This window comes from Ovis canadensis, chromosome 17, assembly GCF_042477335.2.
Source record: "Ovis canadensis isolate MfBH-ARS-UI-01 breed Bighorn chromosome 17, ARS-UI_OviCan_v2, whole genome shotgun sequence".
Taxonomy (NCBI): Eukaryota; Metazoa; Chordata; class Mammalia; order Artiodactyla; family Bovidae; genus Ovis; species Ovis canadensis.
This window is the reverse complement of record NC_091261.1, coordinates 62,279,500-62,304,810: the sequence shown is the minus strand read 5'-3', so window position 1 is coordinate 62,304,810 and position 25,311 is coordinate 62,279,500. Positions and strand designations below refer to the sequence as shown.

General features: G+C 42.8%; 1 protein-coding gene across 1 annotated transcript in view; it reads left to right on the top strand.

The window, feature by feature from the left end:
• The window catches only part of DNAH10 (dynein axonemal heavy chain 10), a 166,163-nt gene that overhangs the window by 32,439 nt on the left and 108,413 nt on the right, over positions 1–25,311 (top strand). The window contains exons 9-21 of the mRNA XM_069557673.1: positions 3,822–4,012; positions 5,639–5,837; positions 7,933–8,127; positions 8,869–9,039; positions 11,334–11,510; positions 12,627–12,752; positions 14,263–14,435; positions 15,493–15,644; positions 18,292–18,456; positions 19,040–19,247; positions 19,386–19,542; positions 22,791–23,267; positions 23,436–23,594. Of these exons, the coding sequence (XP_069413774.1) occupies positions 3,822–4,012; positions 5,639–5,837; positions 7,933–8,127; positions 8,869–9,039; positions 11,334–11,510; positions 12,627–12,752; positions 14,263–14,435; positions 15,493–15,644; positions 18,292–18,456; positions 19,040–19,247; positions 19,386–19,542; positions 22,791–23,267; positions 23,436–23,594 (2,550 nt within the window). The remainder of the gene's footprint in view (positions 1–3,821; positions 4,013–5,638; positions 5,838–7,932; positions 8,128–8,868; positions 9,040–11,333; positions 11,511–12,626; positions 12,753–14,262; positions 14,436–15,492; positions 15,645–18,291; positions 18,457–19,039; positions 19,248–19,385; positions 19,543–22,790; positions 23,268–23,435; positions 23,595–25,311) is intronic.

The following is a 25,311-nucleotide window of genomic DNA, read 5'->3' as shown; positions in this document are numbered from 1 at the left end:
ATGTAAAACTCTCACTGTTTGCAGATGACATGATCCTCTACATGGAAAACCCTAAAGACTCCACCAGAAAATTACTAGAGCTCATCAATGAATATAGTAAAGTTGCAGGATATAAAATCAACACACAGAAATCCCTTGCATTCCTATACACAAATAATGAGAAAGTAGAAAAAGAAATTAAGGAAACAATTCCATTCACCATAGCAACGAAAAGAATAAAATACTTAGGAATATATCTACCTAAAGAAACTAAAGACCTATATATAGAAAACTATAAAACACTGATGAAAGAAATCAAAGAGGACACTAATAGATGGAGAAATATACCATGTTCATGGATCAGAAGAATCAATATAGTGAAAATGAGTATACTACCCAAAGCAATTTACAAATTCAATGCAATCCCTATCAAGCTACCAGCCACATTTTTCACAGAACTAGAACAAATAATTTCAAGCTTTGTATGGAAATACAAAAAACCTCGAATAGCCAAAGCAATCTTGAGAAAGAAGAATGGAACTGGAGGAATCAACTTGCCTGACTTCAGGCTCTACTACAAAGCCACAGTCATCAAGACAGTATGGTACTGGCACAAAGATAGACATATAGATCAATGGAACAAAATAGAAAGCCCAGAGATAAATCCACACACATATGGACACCTTATCTTTGACAAAGCAGGCAAGAATATACAATGGAGTAAAGACAATCTCTTTAACAAGTGGTGCTGGGAAAACTGGTCAACCACTTGTAAAAGAATGAAACTAGATCACTTTCTAACACCGCACACAACAATAAACTCAAAATGGATTAAAGATCTAAATGTAAGATCAGAACCTATAAAACTCCTAGAGGAGAACATAGGCAAAACACTCTCAGACATAAATCACAGCAGGATCCTCTATGATCCACCTCCCAGAATTCTGGAAATAAAAGCAAAAATAAACAAATGGGATCTAATTAAAATTAAAAGCTTCTGCACAACAAAGGAAAATATAAGCAAGGTGAAAAGACAGCCTTCTGAATGGGAGAAAATAATAGCAAATGAAGCAACTGACAAACAACTAATCTCAAAAATATACAAGCAACTTATGCAGCTCAATTCCAGAAAAATAAACGACCCAATCAAAAAATGGGCCAAAGAACTAAATAGACATTTCTCCAAAGAAGACATACGGATGGCTAACAAACACATGAAAAGATGCTCAACATCACTCATTATTAGAGAAATGCAAATCAAAACCACAATGAGGTACCACTTCACACCAGTCAGAATGGCCGCGATCCAAAAATCTGCAAGCAATAAATGCTGGAGAGGGTGTGGAGAAAAGGGAACCCTCCTACACTGTTGGTGGGAATGCAAACTAGTACAGCCACTATGGAGAACAGTGTGGAGATTCCTCAAAAAATTGCAAATAGAACTACCTTATGACCCAGCAATCCCACTGCTGGGCATACACACCGAGGAAACCAGAATTGAAAGAGACACATGTACCCCAATGTTCATCACAGCACTGTTTATAATAGCCAGGACATGGAAACAACCTAGATGTCCATCAGCAGATGAATGGATAAGAAAGCTGTGGTACATATACACAATGGAGTATTACTCAGCCGTTAAAAAGAATTCATTTGAATCAGTTCTGATGAGATGGATGAAACTGGAGCCGATTATACAGAGTGAAGTAAGCCAGAAAGAAAAACACCAATACAATATACTAACACATATATATGGAATTTAGGAAGATGGCAATGACGACCCTGTATGCAAGACAGGAAAAAAGACACAGATGTGTATAATGGACTTTTGGACTCAGAGGGAGAGGGAGAGGGTGGGATGATTTGGGAGAATGGCATTCTAACATGTATACTATCATGTAAGAATTGAATCGCCAGTCTATGTCTGACGCAGGGTGCAGCATGCTTGGGGCTGGTGCATGGGGATGACCCAGAGAGATGTTGTGGGGAGGGAGGTGGGAGGGGGGTTCATGTTTGGGAACGCATATAAGGATTAAAGATTTTAAAAGTTAAAAAATAAAAAACTAAAAAAAAAAAAAGAAAAAAGAAAAATTTCAGCAAAAAAAAAAAAAAACCTTCAAAAACAAAACAAAACAAAACAAAAGAGTCAGACGCAACTAAGCATCTGAGCGCCATAGGTGTTTGAAGAGTCTGCTGCTGCTAAGTCGCTTCAGTCGTGTCCGACTCTGTGCGACCCCAGAGATGGCAGCCCACCAGGCTCCCCTGTCCCTGGGATTCTCCAGGCAAGAACACCGGAGTGGGTTGCCATTTCCTTCTCCTTTCCTTTGAAAAGTGTCTGAACCCCTTCAAACAGCTTTTTTGTTGTTGTTATTCTATCAATTGTTCATTCATTCAATAAACAGCTATTACCAACTTGTAAAAAAAAAAAAAAGAAAGTTCCTTAAAATAAGTCTATATTTTTTCCTTAAAATAAATATATTTTTTAAAAGTTCTGTTGTCAAAAATCATCTTACTTCTTGCTGAAGGACGCATACCCTGGAAAACACTGGCACTGGATAAAATTACCTCTAATGCCAACTTTGATTCACTCAGTGGCGCTCCTGCCACTAAATATAGAATAATTACATATGTATACACACATCCATACTCCATATATATATCTGCAAATTGCTTTATTTATTTTAATTGTAAATCTTATCTTTCCATGTCAGTGCATACAGACCTACCTATTTCAAACTTCTTTTGTTTGTTAAATACTTTCTTCCATGATAAGAACTTTTTTTTTTTAAATTAAGAAGAATGTCCTACACTATTAGCGGGAATGTAAGCTGGTGCAGCCACTGTGGAAAATAGTATTCCCTGGGTCGGGAAGATCCCCTGGAGAAGGAAATGGTAACCCACTCCAGTATTCTTGCCTGGAGAATCCCATGGACGGAGAAGCCTGGTAGGCTACAGTCCATGGGGTCTCAAAGAGTTGGACATGACTGAGTGACTTCACTTTCACTTTTCCTCAGAAAACCAAAAATAGAATTACTATATGATCCAGCTATCTCACTCCTGGGCATATAGCCAGACAAGACTCTAATTCAAAAAGACACATGCACCCCTATGTTGTTAGCAGCACCGTGTACAGTAGCCAAGACACGGAAGCAACCTAAATGTCCATCAACAGATGAATGGATAAAGAAGTGTTACATGTATACAATGAAATATCACTCAGCCAGAAAAAGGACGAAATAATGCCATTTGCAACAACATGGATGCAACTAGAGATTATTACACTAAGTGAAGTAAGTCAGAAAGAGAAGGACAAATACTGTATTATATCACTTGTATGTGGAATCTAAAATATGACAGAGATGAACCTATCTATGGAACAGAAACAAGAATCAGGGACATAGAGAACAGACGGTGGTTGCCAAGAGGGAGGTGGGTGGGAGAAGGTAGGAGTGGGAGGTTGGGGCTGGCAGATGCAAACTGCTAAGTGTACTATAGATTGGAGAAACAACAAGGTCCTACCGTATTGTACAGGGAATAATATTCAATATCCTGTGGTAAGCCATCATGGAAAAGAATATGAAAAAGAATGTAAAAAGATGTTTTTAAATTGAGAGACCTGCAGCAGGAGCATATTTTTTCCCCCAAAAGTAATAAAATCCAGAAATACATTTAATAACTGGATTGGCCAAAAAGTTCATTTGAGTATTTCCGTACCATCTTAAAATATCTTTTAAATTTAAAAAACGGAAACTTCCTGTACACTGCTTGTTCTCTTACACCGTTTGCCCTGAGATTGAGCCAGCTTGCCTTGCTCTTTCGTTTGCACCCACCTCTCTGGTTAGAACATAACACATGGATCTAGCTTTCACGTTGTCTTGGAAACAATCCCCTCCATGATGAGCGCCCTGAGGATGGTGTGGATCATCTCCCGCCACTACAACAAAGACGAGAGGATGATTCCGCTCATGGAGCGCATTGCCTGGGAGATTGCCGAGCGAGTCTGCAAAGTGGTGAATCTGCGGACTTTGTTCAAGTAAGACCGGGCAGCGCTATGTGTTTCTTAAGCTCTTAAACAGCTTTGTGTGTGTGCTAAGTGTCGTGTCCCACTCTTTGCGACCCCACGGATTGTAGCCCGCCAGGCTCCTCTGTCTATGGAATTCTCCAGGCGAGAATACTGGAGTCAGTTGCCATGCCCTCCTCCAGGGGATCTTCCCAACCCAGGGATCAAACCCCATCTCTTTGTGTCTCCAGGATTGGCAGGAGGATTCTTTGCCACTAGCACCACCTGGGAGGTCCTAAACAGCTGTATCAAAACATAATTCATACACTGTACAAATCACCCATTTAAAACATACAATTGAATGCTTTTAGGACAAAGTTGGTGAAAAAATTCTTTCAGGTTTTTCCAGCAGATGTAATGGAAAAACCCCAATGACCTTTTTGGCCAGCCCAATAGATTCAGAGTTGTGCATCCATAGTCATCAGTGATTTTAGAAAGTTTCCTTCATCCCAGAAAGAAACCCTGGGCCCTTTAGCTGCCTCTCCCCCTCCCCTCTCCCCTCCTAACCCTGAGCAACCACTGATCTACTTTCTGTGGACTTGCCTCTTCTAAACATTCATGCAAATGGAGTCAGACAACTTACGGTCTTTTATGACTGGCTCCTCCCACTCAGCATCGTGTTTTCATGGTTCCTCCATGGTATAGCCTGTATCGTTGCTTCATTCCTTTTTATGGCCAAATAATACTCTACTTGTGTGGATTAATCAGGACCATCTTCTTTAATTAGGGGCTTCCCTATTGGCTCAGACAGTAAAGAATCTGCCTGCAGTTCAGGAGACCTGGGTTTAATCCCTGGGTAGGGAAGATCCCCTGGAGGAGGAAATGGCAACCCACTCCAGTATTCTTGCCTGGAGAATTCTATGGACAGAGGAGCATGGTGGATACAGTCTACGGGGTCGCAAATTATCCTTGGAGAGACCGAAGCACGTGGTCTGAAGGAAACTCACTCCTGGACCTTGGAGCCCCTCAGGTGGAATAGCCTCTGAGGATCAAATCTGGAAGGAGACACCGATTTTTTTTTTTTTAACTCTCTCTCTCTTATTTTGGCTGAGCTGCATGCAGGATCTTAGTTCCCCGACCAGGGATTGAACCCGTGCCCCCTGCAGAAGTGCAGAGTCCTAACCAGAGGGTCAGAGAATTAGCTCTCTCTTTTTTACTTTCTTAAAAAATAATCTGTATAAGTGAAGTAGGTACCAAAATCTCAGCACTATCATTTTGCCTCCAGTGTTACAGTCCCCTCCCCCCTCCCCCTGTGGACCCAAGGCCATCAGCTTCCCTTCAAGCTCAAACAGAAAACTTATTGGGTAAACCACGGCTTTGCCCATTGAGGGGCAGCTGTGGTGAAGGTCAACCTAGGGCGGTGGCTTGGAATCCTGCCCATACCGCTGCAAATCTCTTTGCTGCAAATTTCTTGACGGAACAGTCTCTTGCCTGGGAAGCTTTTTGCGATGAGGCTATGTCATCAGAGAGGCCCAGCTCCTTGCTTAGGATTGTCCCCTTAGAACCTGCCCCTCCCCACCAGGGAGCAGCGTAGCTCCAGCTCCCCGCCTCTTCGCATCTCTGCCCTCCTGCCCATCACGGCGTCTCTTTGCTTCCCAGAGAAAACCGAACGAGCGCACAGCACAAGACCTTGGAGGCCAGGAACACCCTCCACATGTGGAAAAAGGCCTATTTCGACACCCGGGCCAAGATCGAGGCTTCGGGGAGAGAAGCTCGGTGGGAGTTTGATCGGAAACGGCTGTTTGAGAGAACGGATTACATGGCCACCATCTGCCAAGACCTCTATGACATCCTGCAGGTAGGGAGGCTGGGTCTTCAATGCACATGAAAATGGTCAGATCTGGGATTTGCTCCATGGAAGGCAGTTTGGCTTTTTGACGATGTGGATCTCCCCGTGTCAGTTGGGAGCAGGGAGGTCGGGAGGGTCTGGCCAGGAGAGATGCCTGCAGAGCAGACAGAATGTTCCAGAATGTCCCAAAGCACACCTGACCTTTGCAACTTTCCCTTCAGTTTTGTGACATTTCTCTACCCGTCTCCCCCACTTTTTTTTTTTTAATGCCCACAGTGCTCAGCTTGCAGGATCTTATTTTCCCAACCAGAGATTGAACCTGGGCCCTCGGCAGTGAAATTGCAGAATCTTAACCACTGGACTGCCAGTGGTTTTCCTTGGTTTTCTTGTTTTAAACATTTGTTTTAGAAAATTGAAATGTAGTTGATGTACATTATATAGGTTACAGTTGTACAGTAGGATTCACAGTATTAAAGGTTATACTCTATTTGTGATTATTATGAAATATTAGAAGCCAGCTCTACTTCCAAGGGAGAAGGTGGCCTCCCTGAGCTGTCACTGTCCTAGTTTACTCATTGCGGCTGCAACATGATGACTAGTACTGGCTCTGAGTCTCCCTGAACTCCTGCGTGTCACGGCTCTGCTAGGAGTCTCTGCTCACGGGGCCTCACATGGTGCCTGTCAATGGGGTGTCCTGGACAGCCCACACCCAGCTTTGGCCTATCTCCTCTGCTCACACGCATGCGTGATTGCCTCCTCCTCAGACTTCATTTACAAAACACAAGCTCAGAGATAAAGTGATCGAGAATTTCAGGATGGTGATAGCAGAGCCTTCAATCCAGCCCAGAGCCCTCTGGAGGCTGGGGCCCTGTGCACCTGCCTGAGTCCCACACCTATGAAGCCTGCCCTGTATGTACATCATCTCTGCCTCACAGAGCTCACAGTCTAGTGGAAGAGAAAGAGGGTGGACGTGCTAATCACATGGAGGGGCTTCTCTGGTGGTCCACTGGTTAAGACTGCGTTCCAGCGCATGGGGTGCGGGTTCTGTCCCCGGTTGGGGAGTTAAGATCCCACGTGGTTCTCCGGCGAAAGAAACCAAAAACATAAAACAGAAGCAGTAATGTAACAAATTCAATAAAGACTTTAAAAATGATCCACCTCAAAAAATTCTTATGAGAGGAAAAAAATCACTCAGATCCATAGCTACAGCTGAGATGACTGCTAAGAAAGGGGAATAGAGGGGGCTCTGGAAGTGTGTGTAGAGGCCTGAAAGTGAAAGTGTTAGTCACACAGTCGTGTCCGACTCTTTTCAACCCCATGGACTGTGTAGCCCACCAGGCTCCTCTGTCCGTGGAATTCTCCAGGCAGGAATACTGGAGTGGGTGGCTGTGCCCTTCTCCAGGGGATCTTCCCGACCCAGGGATTGAACCCAGGTCTCTTGCATTGCAGGCAGATTCTTTACTGTTTGAGTTACCCATGTAGGGGCCTACCCTGTTCTAAAGGGTCAGACAAGATGAAGGCATATTTAATGATGAGTAGTAGGTACCTGGGCCTTCCCAGGTGGCAGTAGTGATATAAAAAAAATCTGCCTGTCCATGCAGGAGATGTAAGAGATGTGGGTTTGATCCCTGGGTAGGGAAGATCCCCTGGAGAATGGAATGGCAACCCACCCCAGTATCCTTGCCTGGAGAATCTCATGGACAGAGAAGCCTGGTGGGCTACAGTCCACGGGATCACAAAGAGTCAGACATGACTGAAGTGACTTAACACACATGCACACACAGTAGGCATCCAGACGTTTTACACTGTGTGTGCAAAGGCCCTGAGACAGAAAGGAACATGGATCTGAAAGAGGCCTGGAGTGACTATAAGGCAACAGGGGACGAGCATGATGGGAAGAGATAGAAAGAGGGGGTAGGGTCCTGAGCCTGAAAACTTTGACAACTGTGTCAGGACATCTAGGACTGGTCCTTTGTGCAGTGGGTAACCCAAGGGCTTAGACTGAGAGGAAGTTACCTGTGTGACACAATCCATTTATTAATAACATCAGAAGCATCATTAGAAAACCAAATGGTCACCTCCCTCGTTTTGTTTGATTGGACAGGTTGTGGAGGAATTCTACAACATATTTGGTCCAGAGCTGAAAGCAGTGACTGGGGATCCCAAGCGCATCGATGATGTTCTGTGCAGGGTGGATGGCCTGGTCACCCCCATGGAAAACCTGACCTTTGACCCCTTCAGCATCAAGTGCTCCCAGTACTGGAAATACGTGATGGATGACTTCAAGATTGAAGTCCTGGCAAGTAACACATCCTTCGATTTGACCTTGGAAGTGGATACTGTGATTCTGTTGGGTTATTTAGTTATGTTTAGGATTTTTTTTTTCCAAATCATAGAAAGGGATTCCTGCTTTTTTGGTGAAAAATGATAACAGTGCAGAAGAGCATAAGGTGGAAATGAACATTTCTCAATGTCCTCCGTCCCCACTCCTATTCCCCAGGCGGAATGGGTTTACCTGAACTATCTCTGCTGTTGTGTCCTCTCCCATTTCTTTGTCTATATAAGCTTATATTTTAAAAATTTCCTTTTCCATAATTTTGACTAGTGAAAGGGAGAGAACAGAAAACTGATCCAGCAGCCGGTCTGCTATTTTTATTTGGACCTCAGCCTCCACTAAGGGAAGTCCTGGTGGCTCAGATAGTAAAGAATCTGCCTGCAATGCAGGAGGCCCAGGTTCAATCCCTGGGTCGGGAAGATCCTCAGGAGAAGGGAATGGCAACCCACTCCAGTGTTCTTGTCTGAAGAATTCAATGGACGCAGGAGCCTGGTTGGTTACAGTTCCTGGGGTTGCAAAGAGTTGTACCTACCTATACTGTAGCTAACACAGTATAGCTTCCACTAAAGTACAGTGGAAATCCTTCTCAAGGTACCGATTTGGTTTGTTTTGCTTCTTTCTTGACATTTTGCTTTTTGTGGGATAATTACAGGGTCCTAAGGGTTTTTTTTTCTTGGCTTTTTTGTTTTTGTTTGTTTTTGGCAGGTTATTGAGAAAGAAGCAAAAAATTTTATTGACGAATCTTTTAAGACACTTCGATCAGCTGAAGCAGCATTTGATATGCTTTTAAAATTTAAACACATTCGTTCACGGGAGGCCATTAATCGACAAATGATGATGAAATTTAATGATATCCTTGCACAGTATTGTAAAGAGGTAACTGAAAAAAAATCCGTGGCTGTTGTAGCAGTGAAAATACACTTGGCAAAGTGTAAGCAATTGGACCACACTGTTGTCTTTCTCATCTAAATTCAGAGAAACTGTGGAATTTCCCCCAAATAGCATGTCGTATAACCAAAACAGGTAGCCAAAAGGAAGTGGGTTTGTTTATTTAGTGGAGAAATTCAGTAGGAACTTATGAAGTACAATATTTTATGCCATCAATCTTATATGCCATTACATTGTGATGGGCCCTGAGTGAATAGTCATAGTAATAATGGTAGTAACAAGAGTGTAGTAGTGTGAAGGTCATGTGTGTGTTCATATACACATTCCTGTTGTAAGGAGACTCATTATACATTGGACCCATCTAGATAATCCAAGATCATCTCTTTATTTTAAGGTCAGCTAATTGACAACCTTAACTCCATCTACTACCTAATTCCTCCTTTTCATATAATGTATTCACAAATTCTGGAGATCAAGACCATTATTGGGGCAGATCTTGTTTTGCTTCTGACACCTAATTATTCACATGAGAGTGTGACAGGCTTATTTTATGCGTTTTTAATTTGTTCTTTTTATTGGCGTATAATTGCTTTACAATGTTCTGTTAGTTGCTGCTATACAGCAATGTGAATCACTTATAGGTATACATATTAATATATCCCTTCCCTGTTGATCCTTCCCCCTCTCCTCCCATGCCACCCCTCCTGGTCATCACAGAGCACCAGACTGAGCTACCTATGCTGTCCAGTAGCTTCCCACTAGCTGTCTATTTTATACACGGTGGAGGTCAGTGCATCCCCCGCTCCTCTCTCCTTGCTGTGTTCACATGGCCGTGCTCTACATCTGCGTCTCTATTCCTGCCCTGCAAATAGATTCATCTGTACCCTTTTTCTAGATTCCATATACATGCATTAACATACGATATTTGTTTTCCTCTTTCTCACTTCATGTATGAGAGACTCTAGGTCCATCCACATGACTTACAAATGACCCAATTTCATTCCTTTTCATGGCTGAGTAATATTCCATTGTACATATGTACCACAACTTCATTATGCATTCATCTGTTGATGGATATTTAGGTTGCTTCCATGTCCTGGCTACTGTAAACAGCACTGCAATGGATATTGGGGTATGTGTGTCTTTTTGAATTATGGTTGCAAAATTTTATTTTTAAGTGCAAGCCCAGGTCATATGATTCAGCAGTTCCATTTTGTGCATATATACAAATAATTGAAAGCAGAGTCTCGAAGAGATATTTGAACACTGATGTTCATGGCAGCACTATTCACAACCACCAAAACCTGGAAATAACCCAAGGGTCCATTGATAGACCAGTGGATAAACAAAGTGTGGTATATCTGTACAGTGGAATATTATTCAGCTTTAAAAAGGAAGGAAATTCTGCCATGTGCTTCTAATACGACCTGAATGAACCTTGAGGGCTTTAAAATAAGCCAATCATAAAAAGACAAATACTCCATGAGTCTATTTACATGAGGTACTTAGAGTAGTCAAAGTCATAAAGACAAAGTAGAAAGGTGGTTTCTAGGAGCCAGGGGAGAGGGAAGTGGGGCATTACTGTGTTTCATGGGTACCCAGAGTTTCAACTTTTCAAGATGAAAGAAGTTCTGGAGATGGATGGTGATGATGGATGCACGACAACATTTTATTGTTGTTCAGTCACTAAGTTGTATCAGCATGAATGTACTTAATTCCACTGAAATGCACACTGAAAAATGGTTGAGATGGTGAATTTTGTCATGCCTATTGTACCACATTTAAAAAATATTATATGATAAACAGTTATAAAACCTCAGTGACATGTACACACACACACACACACACACACACAATGCAGGAGGCCTGGCCACCTGTCATGTCTGGAACAGATTTCAAAATTTCCATGGGAAATTCCCTGGTGATCTGGTGGTTAAGATTCTGTGCTTTCACTGCCGAGGGCCTGGGTTCAATTCCTAGCTGGGGAACTAATATCCCACAAGCCACATGGCAAGGCCAAAAAATGGTCCACTGAATGATTATACACAGTCTGTAAGTACAAGGCAGTCTGGATCATTGCATATGTTAAACCAAACCAAAAATTCCTGCAGAGTATAAGAAAAAGCAGTAGAGACTAAGTAGTAAAAGCACTAGTCTGTACCTTTAAGTATTTCTTGATATTCCATGTTCATTTCTTTAAAGATACAAACCTCAAGTTCAATCTTGTCTCGGCTCACACACTGATACTGCTCACTTATGGAATATGTCTGATTGCTTTGCAGATTGACATAGTTAACAAAATCTTTGTCCAGAACCTCGACAACCCCCCGTTGTATAAGAACCATCCCCCGGTAGCAGGTGCAATCTACTGGGAACGGTCCCTGTTCTTCCGGATTAAGCACACCATCCTCAGATTTCAAGAAGTAGAGGAGATCCTGGACAGTGATGGAGGAAGAGAAGTACGTTATGTCTGCTGCAACAGGCCTGTTTTGAGTTTCACGTTTTAAAAAATCATTCATTTATTTAGGCTGCTCTGAGTCTTGAGTGAGTGCTGCGCGTGGGCTTTCTCTAGTTGTGGTGAGCGGGGGCTGCTCTCTATTTGTGGTGCATGGATTTATTGCGGTGGTGCCTCTTGTTGTGGAACACAGGCTCCAGGGCATGCAGGCTCCAGTAGCTGTGGAGTGCAGGCTCAGTAGTTGTGGTACATGGGCTTAGTTGCCCCCAAGGCATGTGAGATCTTAGTTCCCTGTCCAAGGATCAAACCCATATGGCCTGCATTGGAAGGTGGATTCTTAACCACTGGACCATCAGGGAAGTCCTGTCTTTCACGGTTTAATAGTAGATGGGTATCCTTGAGCATGCCCAGGTGGCTCCTTCAATCCAGGTGACCCCCGAGCATGAGCTGGCCATACAGAGTTGCCTGCATGAGAAGCAGCTCAATTTCAAATCCATGCCTGCAACTTAGACAGTCTTTCCTGTGGTCCCTGGGGACCACATCTCCATATGTATGACATGATATATCTATGATAGCTTCCAGGTGACAATCACATGACTTCCCCCTGATCTGGATCTTCAGCCTCTCCAGAGGGCGACCACGCTCTTTTTGACAATACTGTCCCTCCTCTTCATGCATTTTTGTCTGTTATATCACAAGGGCTGGGAAACCCTTTCTTTAACCGTCCAGAGAATAAATATTTTAGGCATTTGTGGGTCAAATGGCCCCTGTTGCAACTATTCAACTCTGCCTTTCTAGAAAGAATATGGTAGATAACATGTAAATGAACAGGTGTGTTCCAATAAAACTTCATTTATGGATGCTGAAATTTGAATTTCATATGGTCTTCACAAATCATGAATAACTGTCATTCTTTTTAAGCTTCCAGCCATAGGCTGAGGTTTGTGAGTCCTACTAATCAGCCTGGGTTTTAAGCTGTATCATGGCAAGCAAACCATCCAAATTTGTGCAAATCTGCCTGCTTCCTCTTGCGTAAAGTGTTAAGTGATTTTTTTCTCAGGAGAGAGAAAAAATTGTTATTTTCAAGGACAAAGTGACATTTGCCTGACTTCTCTGATAGGTCAAAGAAAAATATTTGGAAGTGGGTAGGATGATGAAAGACTATGAAGACAGAAAGTATGAGCAATGGAAAGAGATGACGGAACAGATCCTGCCAACTCTCATGAAGAAGAGTCTGCTTACTAAGGTGCATCTTTTCAGTTCTGAAACAGTGTTCTTGCCTGGAGAATCCCATGGACAGAGAAGCCTGGTGGGCTACAGTCCATGGGGTTGCAAAGAGTTAGACGTGACTGAGCACTGACATGCGTGCACACACACACACACACACACACTCACGTCCCAGACTATGGGGGCCGTGTAAGATGATGGTAACTCCCATTTCCTTGAGGTCTGATGTGTTGACCCTCATGAAGTTGAGAGGTATTTCCAAAATCAAAGGCAAAGAAGGGCAGAGGTTGGCAGGGCTTGACCAGGGAGAAGAAGAGAGGCAGGAAGGGAAAACATGGAGGTAGCAAAATGTCATGGTCAGGGAACAGGTGGGGATCAGGCAACCCTTCTGACTCCTTGGCTTAATTCTGGGCTTCAGGGACCCAATTTGTAAAATGACCTGGATCAGATGATCACAAACATGCAAAGTGTTAGTTGAACCGTGTATGAAACAGGTTCAAACCGCTGATGGTTGCTTATTTTTAACTTACAGGAAAGTGTCACTTTGATAGCAACCAGGATTCTTGGCCTTCCCCAATCAATAGAAATTGACTGGAGGCAGATAAGCAATTCGAAGCAAGGCTTTATGGGGGCCCCTACTGCAGCAATGGAGAGTCAGAAGTAACATGTTCCCTTGCTCGCTCACTGCCCGAGTATCGGGTGCTGAGCTTGTTCATTATATGGGGTGAGGGTAAGGGTGTGTCCAGGGGGTCTGGCCAGAGGAGTGGCTTAAGTAATTTGCCCATCCCTTTGGTGGTGCTGAGTTCAGGGAGCTTTTGCTCCGGACACCCTGTTTTTGCTATGGCTCTTCAGAAATGGCAATAAAGATTTTTCAGTCTTTTTGTCTAGAATTTGCTCCAACTGCGAGTGTATGCAGTTATTTTTGGTCTCATATAATTTATTTGTATTTTGTTACTGGAGAAGTGTGTCCAGGTGCAAGCATTGCAGCAAAGGGTCCCAGGTCCCAGCCTGGCTTGGTTTCACGTGATCCATCCTCATCTATAGCACGGGGCCCAGCATATAGCTGAACAGATTAAGTGTTAACAGTGAGGAAGGAAAGACTTGGGCCTGGCAGTTTCAGGTCTTTGGTCTCCTAAGTTCCGAAGTAGGCACTAAAATGAATGAAGAGGCCAGGTAGAGCTTGTCAGGAAATGGATGGCTTGTGTCCTATTCAGAAAGGACAGCCGCTCCCCAGCTTCAGTCGCTTCTTGTCATTTATCATCAGCTTTTCCAATTTTTTGAGGGATGCCAGATTTTTGGATTTTTTCATTGCCCAGTTTTCAACCGTGAGCACTAAATCAAATTCTTTAAAAACTCTGTTCACCCAAGTATGTCTTCTAGCTTAGTTCTGGTCAGCTCCCCACTCTATCAGTGTAGCAAAACCCCTCCACTGATTTTTTTCAGATTCACATTTATAACTTGGGTTGCGTTGATCTGATTGCTTTGTGGACAGCCCTTCCCGCGCTTATGAAACATCGTCTCCTCCCCAGACTTCTGCCGCTGGTGACGACGCCTTAAACCCTGACAGAGTGGCTGCTTTCTCAATCAACTTTTCACCTGCCCTCAGGGAGATTATTAATGAAACAAAGTACTTGGAACAGCTGGGCTTCCCTGTCCCTGAATTAGCAAGGAACGTTGCCCTCCAGGAGGACAAATTTCTTAGGTAAAAGGATTCTTCTTTTAAATCAATGGTCAACGCTTCTTATCTTGGGACTCCTTTACACTCTTCTAAATTATTGAGAACTACCCCTTGCCCATGCCAAGGCTTTCATTTTTGTGGATTTTATAACTAGCAATGTTTGCCGCATTAGAAATGAAAACTAAGAAATGTTTAAAATTTGTATTAATACATTTGTCTAAAATAGTAAAGATAAACCTTTCATGTTAACTTAAATAGCACTTTTATTTTTTTAAATTAATTTTCACTGGAGTATAGTTGATTTTGGGGCTTCCCTGGTGGCTCAGATGGTAAAGAATCTGCCTGCAATGCAGAAGACCTAGGTTTGATCCCTGGGTTGGGAAAAGGGAATCCCTGGAGAAGGGAATGGCAAACCCACTCCAATATTCTTGCTGGAGAATTCGATGAACAGAGGAGCCTGGTGGGCTATAGTCCATGGGGTTGCCAAGAGTCAGACATGACTGAGGAACTTTCAGTATCACTATAGTTGATTTATAATGTTGTGTTACTTTCTGCTGTACAGCAGAGTGAATCAGTTATACATGATTATACATCAGTTACACATACATGCTTCCCAGGTGGCGCTAGTGGTAAAGAACCCACCGACCAATGAAGGTAGACGTAAGAGACATGGGTTCGATTCCTGGATCGGGAAGATCCCCTGGAGGAGGGCTTGGCAACCCACTCCAGTATTCTTGCCTGGAGAATCCCATGGACAGAGGAGCCGGACAGGCTGCAGTCCATAGGGTCACAAAGGGTCGGACACGACTGAAGCAACTTAGCATGCACACATATATACAGACTCTCTTTTTTAGATTATTTTCCCGTATAGGTCATTACAGGGTATTGAGTAGAGTTCCCTATAAATAACATTTTGAAATTAAAAAGTAACCAATATTTTCCAAAAAGGAAAGTTAATGGGAAGAGTGACACTCTTTAAATTTTTAGTCTGGTCATTGGTCTTTTGGAACGTATTATAAGATTTTTGAGCTTATTATGAGCTCCATTTTTCGAATGTCAGTGACTTTCCTGTAATGTACAGGTACACGGATGGGATACAGCGTATGCTGGATCATTATCACACGCTCACAGGAACGTTAAATGAGGCAGAGTCTCTTCTTCTTGATGACCATTCCCAGGAATTATTAAGAGTGTTTAGATCTGGATACAAGAGGTTGAACTGGAACTCACTAGGTAATAAATTCATCTATTTATTGCCTTTTAGACTTTGGGATGCAATCATTCTTTTAGATTGTCTTAGTTGAATTACAATTTTTGTATGTATATGAAAGTGAAAGTCGCTCAGTCGTGTCTGATTCTTTGTGACCCCATGGACCGTACTGTCCATGGAATTCTCCAGGCTAGAATACTGCAGTGGGTAGCCTTTCCCTTCTCCAGGGAATCTTTCAAACCCAGGGATTGAACCCTGGTCTCCCGCATTGCAGGCGGATTCTTTACCAGCTGAGCTACAAGGGAAGCCTGCATGTACATAGATACGGTTAACAAACCATGCTTTTAAAACATTTATTATTTATTTGACTACGTTGGGTCTTACTTGCAGCACGCAGGATCTTCATTGCCTTGTATGGGACCTTTTGTTGTGGCACATGGTCTCTCGGGTTGTGGCTTATGGGCTCAGCAGTTGCGGTCAGTGCCCTGGCTTCTCTAGTTGTAACGTGTGGGCTAAGTTGCTCCATGGCATGTGGGGATCTTAGTTCCTTGACCAGGCATTGAACCCACGTCCCCTGGATTGCAAGGCAGATTCTTAACCACAGGATCACCAGGAAGTCCCTAACAAATATGTTTTGAGCATGATGTGCAGAGTTTTGTATATGCTTAGTTGCTCAGTCGTGTCTGACTCTTTGCAGCCCCATGGAGGGTAGCCAGGCTCCTCTGTCCATGGTGTTCTCCAGACAAAGTGGGTTGCCATTTCCTTCTCCAGGGTTTTGTGTAGTGATTGCTTTTATTTGTTCTTTTTTTGAAGTTTTAAAATAACAGATTGCGTTTCATTAATAGTTATAGGATGGTTCAAGTGATTAATATTCTATTGGGTGAGTCCTGTAGTTTGTGCTTTTCAAATAAGTGGTCCACTTCATCTAACTTGTCAGATTCATTGTGAGTTTTTCTTATTGTACCTTTATTATCTTCACAATACCTGTCTTTAGTGATCCCTCCTATTTAATTCTGGATATTGTTAACCTGTATCTTCTCTCTTTTTCTTTTCAGTCCTGCTAGAGATTAGTTTTATGGAAGCCTTTTGTTTCATTGATTTTATCTGTTGTTTTCCTGTGTTCAATTTTATTAATTTCTGCTTGTCTGTATTATTTCCTTCTGCTTGATTTGGAATTTATTTTACTTTTCTTTTGAAAGGTTCTTGAGGTGAGACCTTTAATTGATTTGACATTTCTCCTCTTTTCTAATGTATGCATTTGGTACTGTTTCCCTTTCAGCACTGTTTTAGTTATGCCCCACAGATTTTGATAGTTGTATTTCAATTTTTATGCAATTCAATGTATTTTTAAAACTTCCTTTATGACTTCCTCCTCGATCCATGGATTATTTAGAAGTGTGTAATTTAGTTTCTAAGTGTTTGGAGATTTCCCTGTTATCTTCCTGTTGCTGATTTATAATTTGAGTCCATTGTGGATGGAGAACATATTGAGTATAATTTCAGTTCTTTTAAATCTGTTGAGGTTTGTTTTATGGCTCAGGGGATAGTCTATTTCAATTGGCTGTCTCTCACCCTTTCAGAGTTTTGCTTGTTTTATGGATAATGTTCGTGGTGTTAGCTGTATTTAGCAGGAAGAATAAGGAAAAGTACATTCTTCTTCCTTTACTTTTTAAAAAATAAACAAGGCATTTTTGTTTTTCCTTTTTTTCCTTGTTTTTACTTTTTCCCCCTTCCTCCTACTTCTCTTGCTCCAAACCTTCTTTTTCCTTGTCATTTCCTTTCTTCCTCTTTCTCCCTTTTCCTTTGTACAGAGAATATGTGTGTTTGGACTGTGGACTCCAGAGCAAAACCCCTGGGTTACATATCTAGTTTCCACCCACGTGACTCAACCTCTCAGGGCCTCTGCTTCCTCATCTGTAAAATGGGCATAATCTCAGTCTATGTCTGACGCAGGATACAGCATGCTTGGGGCTGGTGCACGGTGATGACTCAGAGAGATGTTATGGGGAGGGAGGAGGGAGGGGGGTTCATGTTTGGGAATGCATGTACACCCGTGGTGGATTCATGTCAATGTATGGCAAAACCAATACAGTATTGTAAAGTAAAATAAAGTAAAAATTAAAAAAATAAAAAAATAAAAAAAAATAAATAAATAAAATAAAATGGGCATAATCTTTGTAGCCTATTCATAGGTTGTTGTAAGGATTTGATGATGTAATAAACCTCACAGGCTTAGGCTGTTGCCCGATTAATCATAAATTCTTAATTCGGATTTACTATGTATGTTCTTGCTGTTTACTTTTCTAAGCAACAGGCCAGAGGAGACTGTAGGCAAAGTGGCATGGGCTGGAGGGTTCAGGTTGCCATGGCAATAAGAGGACAAGAGGGTTGGACTTATTCTTTATCCTCATGGTGCTTCAGATACAATTATGCTAAAATGTGAACAGAAGAAATGTATCGTTTGGTCGATTCTGAGCACCCGCTCTTTGTTCCAGTCCCCAGGGACCAAGTGGATCTTTGTCACTTGGAAGACCCAAGGGGATGGAAGGAGCAGGGTCCTTCCTATGAAGGGATGTGGTATTAACATTACAGTTGTTGGTGGGAGGGATGTGGAAAGGAAGCATTGAAAGCCAAGTATCTTTCTTTTGTTCTTTCTCTTTCTCTCCAAAGGTATTGCTGACTACATAACTCGGTGCAAACAGGCCATTGGGAAATTTGAGTCCCTTGTCCACCAGATTCATAAGAATGCAGATGACATTTCTTCCAGACTTACTTTGATAGAGTCCATAAATCTCTTTAAATATCCAGCACCTAAAAGTGAGGACGAACTCCCAGGTAGATCTGGCTTCTATTTTCTTTTGATCATGGGAGGAAAAGTCTCTTGGTCGTGATTGTGCACACACACACACATTTTATTCCGCAAATGGAATAAAACTATGTCTCACGATTTCGGGCACTTGAAAACATAATGGGTAATTCTTACTCTTTGTCACATTTTATGTATTACTTAGTTTTACAGATTCCTGAGTCTATGAAGATTAATGGTTCTTTTGTCAATAACTGTGTAACAGTAAGGTGAACTGTGTTTTTATGGGCTCACATTAACTTGTTCAAATGGTATTTTAAATGTTCTTGGACTTAGTCAACAAGGAATTCAGGACTAGTTAACAAGCAGTTCAAGGCAAGCAAGATTGCCCAAAGACATAGCATACACAATCAGCATTCAACCCCATGTTGTCACGTATTTTTCGCTTTGGATGTGTCTTGCTCTGGATGGTGTTGACTTTTTTCCTGCTTTTGGTCAAGATTAGAGGCTACTTTCATATTTGTGAGATATACAGCTCATGTTTGGGTTGCTTTTTGAGTAATGTCCTTTCCCGTGTCCATGAAGAGCTTTAACAGAGGTCTTCTGCTACAGGCGTCAAGGAGTTCTTTGAGCACATTGAACGAGAAAGGGCCAAGGATGTGGACCACATGGTCAGGTGGTATCTTGCCATTGGGCCTCTGCTGACCAAAGTTGAGGGGCTGGTCATCCACACCAACACGGGCAAGGCCCCCAAGCTGGCCTCCTACTATGAATACTGGGAAAATAGAATCTACGAGGTCCTGACAAAGCTCATCCTGAAGTGAGTTAATCTTTGTATTACATGTTGTAAAGACAGTGTGTGGGGGGAATTCTTTGGCAGTCTAGTGGTTAGGACTCTGTGCTGTTGGATCTATTTCACTCCGCTGAGTCCTGAGTCTGTTTTATTAACCCCTCCTAGGAATCTGCAGTCTTTTAACTCTTTAGTCCTTGGAAACGTCCCCTTGTTCCAAACGGAAACCATCTTGACGGCACCAGAGATCATCCTGCATCCCAATGCAAATGAGATTGACAAAATGTGTGTCCACTGTGTCCGAAACTGTGTGGAGATGACCAAGGTAAGGGCGGAAGTGTGTGTTATTTCCCGGGTGGTCCCTGGTTGCAGAGAGTTAGGCCCACCAGCTGTGGACAGCACATGACCCAGAGTTACCGAAAGCAGGTCTGACTGCTCGATTCTCAAGAGCTAAAGAGGCCAGGTTGGTGAAAAGCAAAGTTTGTTTTATTTTGGATGCTGGTAATAGGGATGAGGGGTGAGTGGCAGACAGTGGACACCTGTCCAAAGGCCTAACCCCTCTCCCCACTGACAACCAGTGGGCAAAGAACTTTTATGGACAGAGGGAGGGGGCTGCATACAGAAACAGCACAGTCAGCTCTGACAGTCAGTTTGAAATTGTCATCAGTGGTCTGGCTAGTGTCATCTTGATTGTTTTAAGTATAGTTAATCTTCAGTTCCACTGTCAGTTTGTTCCGGTTCCTTGAGGCCAGTTCTCAGAATTGCAGCAGCTCGTGTCACGGCTACAGTCTGGTCCTCATGTTGTTAACGTCTCCCACCTGGTGGGGTTTCATTATCTATAAGACAGCTCACAGAATTGTTGTTCAGTCACACAGTCGTGTCCAACTCTTTGCAGCCCCATGGACTGCAGCACTCCAGGCTTCCCTGTCCTTCACTATCTTCTGGAGTTTGCTCAGACTCGTGTCCATTGAGTTGGTGATGCCATCCAACCGTCTCATCTTCTGTCACCCCCTTCTCCTCCTGCCCTCAATCCTTCCCAGCATCAGAGGCTTTTCCAATGAGTTGGCTGTTCCCATCAGGTGGCCAAAGTATTGGAGCTTCAGCTTCAGCATCCAGTGAGTACTCAGGGCTGATTTCCTTTAGGATTGACTGGTTTGATCTCCTTTCAGTCTGAGGGGCTCTTAAGAGTCTTCTCCAGCACCACAGTTCAAAAGCATCAGTTCTTTGATGCTCAGCCTTCTTTATGGTCCAACTCTCACATCTGTACATGCCTACTGGAAAAACCATAGTTTTTACTAACTGGACCTTTTTTGGCAAAGTGATATCTTTCGTTTTTAATACTCTGCCTAGGTTTTCATCTTTTGCAGTGATTTTGCAGTGATTTTGGAGCCCAAGGAAAAAAAAAATTGTTACTGCTTCTACTTTTTCCCCATCTATTTGCCATGAAGTGATGGGACCAGATGCCATGATGTTAGTTTTTTGAATGTTGAGTTTCAAGCCAGCTTTGTCACTCTCATCTTTCACCTTCATCAAGAGGCTCTTTAGTTCCTCTTTACTTTCTACCATTAGAGAGGTATCATCTGCATATCTGAGGTTGTTGATATTTCTCCCAGCAATTCCAGCTTGTGATTCACCCAGTCCAGCATTTTACATGATGTACTCTGCATATAAGTTAAATAAGCAGGGGGACGGTATATAGCCTTAACATACTCCTTTCCCAGTTTTGAACCAATATGGTTCTAATTGTTGCTTCTTGACCCGCATACTGGTTTTTTAGAGATAAGTAAGGTGATCTGGTACTCTCATCTCTTTAAGAATTTTCCACAGTTTGTTGTGATCTGCATAGTCAAAGGCTTTAGTGGTCAGTGAAGCAGAAGTAGGTGTTTTTCTGAAATTCCCTTGCTTTCTCTATGATCCAACGAATGTTGGCAGTTTGGTCTCTGGTTCCTCTGCCTTTTCTAAACCCACCTTGTACATCTGGAACTTCTCGGTTCACTTACTACTGAAGCCTAGCTTGAAGGATTTTGAGCATAACCTTGCTAGCGTGTGAAATGAGCACAGTTGTACAGTTCAGTCAGTTCAGTTCAGTCGCTTAGTCGTGTTCGACTCTTTGTGACCCCATGGACTGCAGCATGCCAGTCTTCCCTGTCCATCACCAACTCCCAGAGCTAGCTTAAACTCATGTCCATCAAGTGAGTGATGCCATACAACTATCTCATCCTCTATTGTCCCCTTCTCTTCCTGCCTTCAATCTTTCCCAGCATCAGGGTCTTTTCCAATGAGTCAGTTCTTCACATCAGGTGGCCAAAGTATTGGAGTTTCAGCTTTAGCATCAGTCCTTCCAATGAATATTCAGGACTGATTTCCTTTAGGATTGACAGATTGGATCTCCTTGTAGTCCAAGGGACTCTCGAGAGTCTTCTCCAACACCACAGTTCAAAAGCATCAATTCTTCAGTGCTCAGCTTTCTTTATGGTCCAACTCTCACATCCATACATGACTACCGGAAAAACCACAGCTTTGACTAGATGGACCTTTGTTGGCAAAGTGATGTCTCTGCTTTTTATTATGCTGTCTAAGTTGGTCATAGCTTTTCTTCCAATGAACAAGCTTCTTTTTTTGCTTCATGGCTGCAGTCACCATCTGCAGTGATTTTGGAACCCCCCAAAATAAAATCTCTCACTGTATCCATTGTTCCCCCATCTATTTGCCATGAAGTATTGGAACTGGATGCCATGATCTTAGTTTTCTGAATGCTGAATTTTAAGCCAGCTTTTTCACCTCTTTCACTTTCATCAAGAGGCTCTTTAGTTCTTTGCTTTCTGTCATAAAGGTGGTATCATCTGCATATCTGGGGTTATTGCTGTTTCTCTGGGCAATCTTCATTCCAGCTTGTGCTTCATCCAGCCCAACATTTTGCATGATGTACTCTGCATATAAGTTAAATAAACAGAGTGACAATATACAGCCTTGATGTACTCCTTTCCCAATTTGGAACTAGTCTGCTGTTCCATGTCCAGTTCTAACTGTTGCTTCTTTGGACACTTCCTCACCTGGGAGGCGCATCTTCTGGTGTCATATCATTTTAACTGTTCATACTGTCCATGGTTCCTTACTAACAAGACTTACTGCTGAATATGATAGGTACTATTTTGTGTGCTGTGCTTAGTCGCTCAGTCGTTGTCTAACTCTTTTCGACCCCATGGATTGTAGCCTGCCAGGCTCCTTTATTCATGGAGATTCTCCAGGCAAGAATACTAGAGTGGGTTGCCATGCCTTCCTCCAGGGGATCTTTCCAACCCAGGGATCAAACACAGGTCTCCCGCATTGTGGGCAGATTCTTTACTGTCTGAGCCCCCAGGGAAGCCCATGAATACTGGAATGGGTAGCCTATCCCTTCTCCAGGGGATCTTCCTTAGCTAGGAATTGAACTGGAGTCTCCTGAATTGTAGTCAGATTCTTTACCAGCTGAGCTACCAGAGAAGACTACGACATGTACAAAGGGAGCAAAATAGAAACTAAAGGATTGTCTACCCCCCCGCCCCTGCCCTGCCCTGATTCTTATTTTGTCAGCATTTTGTTCGCTGGATGAACGGCAGCTGCATAGAATGCCCCCCACAGAAGGGAGAGGAGGAAGAACTTGTTACCATCAGCTTTTACAATGATATCTCTCAGAACCCTCAGATAATTGAGCAGGCTGTTATGATCCCCCAAAACGTCCACAGGATTCTGGTCAATCTTATGAAGTACCTGCAGAGATGGAAGCGCTACCGACCTCTCTGGAAACTGGACAAAGCCATTGTGATGGAGAAATTTGCTGCTAAGAAGCCTCCCTGTGTTGCATATGATGAGAAGTTGCAGTTCTACGCCAGGATCACCACTGAAGTGATGCATCACCTCTTGATCAAGGATGAGCATTGCATCCGCCTTCAGCTCGGACCCCTGGCTAACACCGTGCAGGAAAACGCCAAGTCCTGGGTGGTTTCACTCGGAAGACTCCTCAATGACTCAGCCAGAGAGGAGCTCAATAACCTGCATGAGGAGATAGAGGTAGTGGATCCCAGGTCTTCTCTGAAAGTCCAGTGCACTGTCCGTTGTGGGACAGAGCCCCAGGGTTTCTCTAAAACTGCTTTCATTTCAAGGAAGCCAGGGCTTCATTCGGCACTGTATTTTTTCCCCCTATGCTTATTTAGTGTCCCTTTGAACTTTCTTTTATAGTCCCTGAACAAAAACCTGAAGAAGAGCCCCAGTACCCTCGAGGATCTCAAGTTTGTTCTTGCAACCATCGCAGAAATCCGAAGTAAATCTTTAGTCATGGAACTCAGATACCGGGACGTGCAGGAGAGGTACCGCACCATGGCGATGTATGGGCTCTTTGTAAGTGACCCCTTTTCTTCATTTCTTTCCCTTTTTCTTTATTCACTTTTCGCTTTATTTTTTTAATCTTTTGGCTGTGCTGGGTCTTCATTGCTGCGAGGGCTTTTCCTAGCGGTGCCAAGCAGGGGCCGCTCTCCAGCTGCAGTGCTGGCGGCTTGTCTCGTTGCAGGGCACAGGCTCTAGGGCTTGCAGGCTTCAGCAGCTGTGGCATGTGGGCTCAGCAGCTGTGGCTCCCAGGCTCACTGGCTGTGGTGCATGGGCTTAGTTGCCCTGTGGCACGTGGGATCTTCCCAGACCAGGGATTGAACTGTTGTCTCCGGCATTGGCAGGTGGATTCTTTACCACTGCGTCACCAAGGAAGCCCCGAAGCCCCTTTCTTTTTTCTCGATGTTAATTTTCTTTAATAAATCAAGGGCTATTGCAAAAATGAAAAAAGTGGAGGAGAGAGATAAGACAATAAGAGAAACTGGTAGAAGATGATAGTCCAGTTGTCTTTAAGTTTGTTACACATGGGTTTCAAAGACCTTCAGAAAGCCCATGGATGAGTTTGAGGGTTGAGGGTTTCAATCTCCTTGAAATTATATGTGAAATTTTGCACGCCACATATCACATGATACACAAAAAGGAGTCCACTGGAAAAACAAAGTAGAAGGGAGAAACAAATAGCTGCTATAAGCTAGCATTTTCATGAAATCTGTTTTTCAACATTTTCATCACTTGAGTGCTTTCATCACCCAACGGCACCTTAGCCTTGCCTGCAAGCTAGAGATTCTCTCATCAGAAAATGCACAGTGGGGACTTCCCTGGTGGTCTAGTGATCAAGACTCTGCCTTTCAATGCAGGGGACACAGATTCAATCCCTGGTCAGGGAACTAAGGTCCCACATGCCTTGGGGCAACTAAGCCTGGGCCCCATAACTACTGAGGCTGGACACAGCAAGGAAGATTCCCCTTGCCTCAACTAAGACCCAATGCAGCCAAAAATAAACAAATGAGTTTAAAAAAAGAAAATGCACAGTAGTGGTGATCACTTTGTAATGTATAGAATAATGAATCCTTGTGGTATACACCTGAAACTAACATAATATTGCAGGTCAATTATACTTCAACAAAAAATAATAAACATAAAAGAGGAACTTATCCTTAAAAACTGTCAGTTTATCCTGAGATCCAGTTTATATTAAAAGGGTAGGTTAAATCCTTGATTCTTGACCTGTATTTACATGTTTTTAGAATAATAATTTGTTCCCTCATGCCCTCCAAAGGAAAAGGAAAATTGTAGAGTGTGCAAAATTTATATTTTTATAATTAAAGTCAAAATTTTCAATTCTGTCTTTTGTTCTCTTTATTAAGTAAAATCATTTACGATTCTGTATCTTAGATAGCTCCATTTCTATCTGCTGATATTGTCTTTGTGTCTCTTGATTTCCTCCAAGTCATTCATGTCCTTTTCATTCTGTTATTTCTGATTGAGTTCTGGACATCATTTATGAAAAGTTGTAAAGAGAATCAGAGGCCTCTCATGATGCTATGTTTCATCAGAGGAAGTTTATTTTTGCTTCTGACAGCACAGCTGGATGTGTTAATGGGTCAATATAACCTTATTCAAATCATATGAAGTTGATTTGAAGCTCAGTTTTACTTTATGAATGACTTATCTCTCTACGTTATCTCTCTCTCTACCTACCTATGTTATCTCTTTAAAAAATTACATTCTT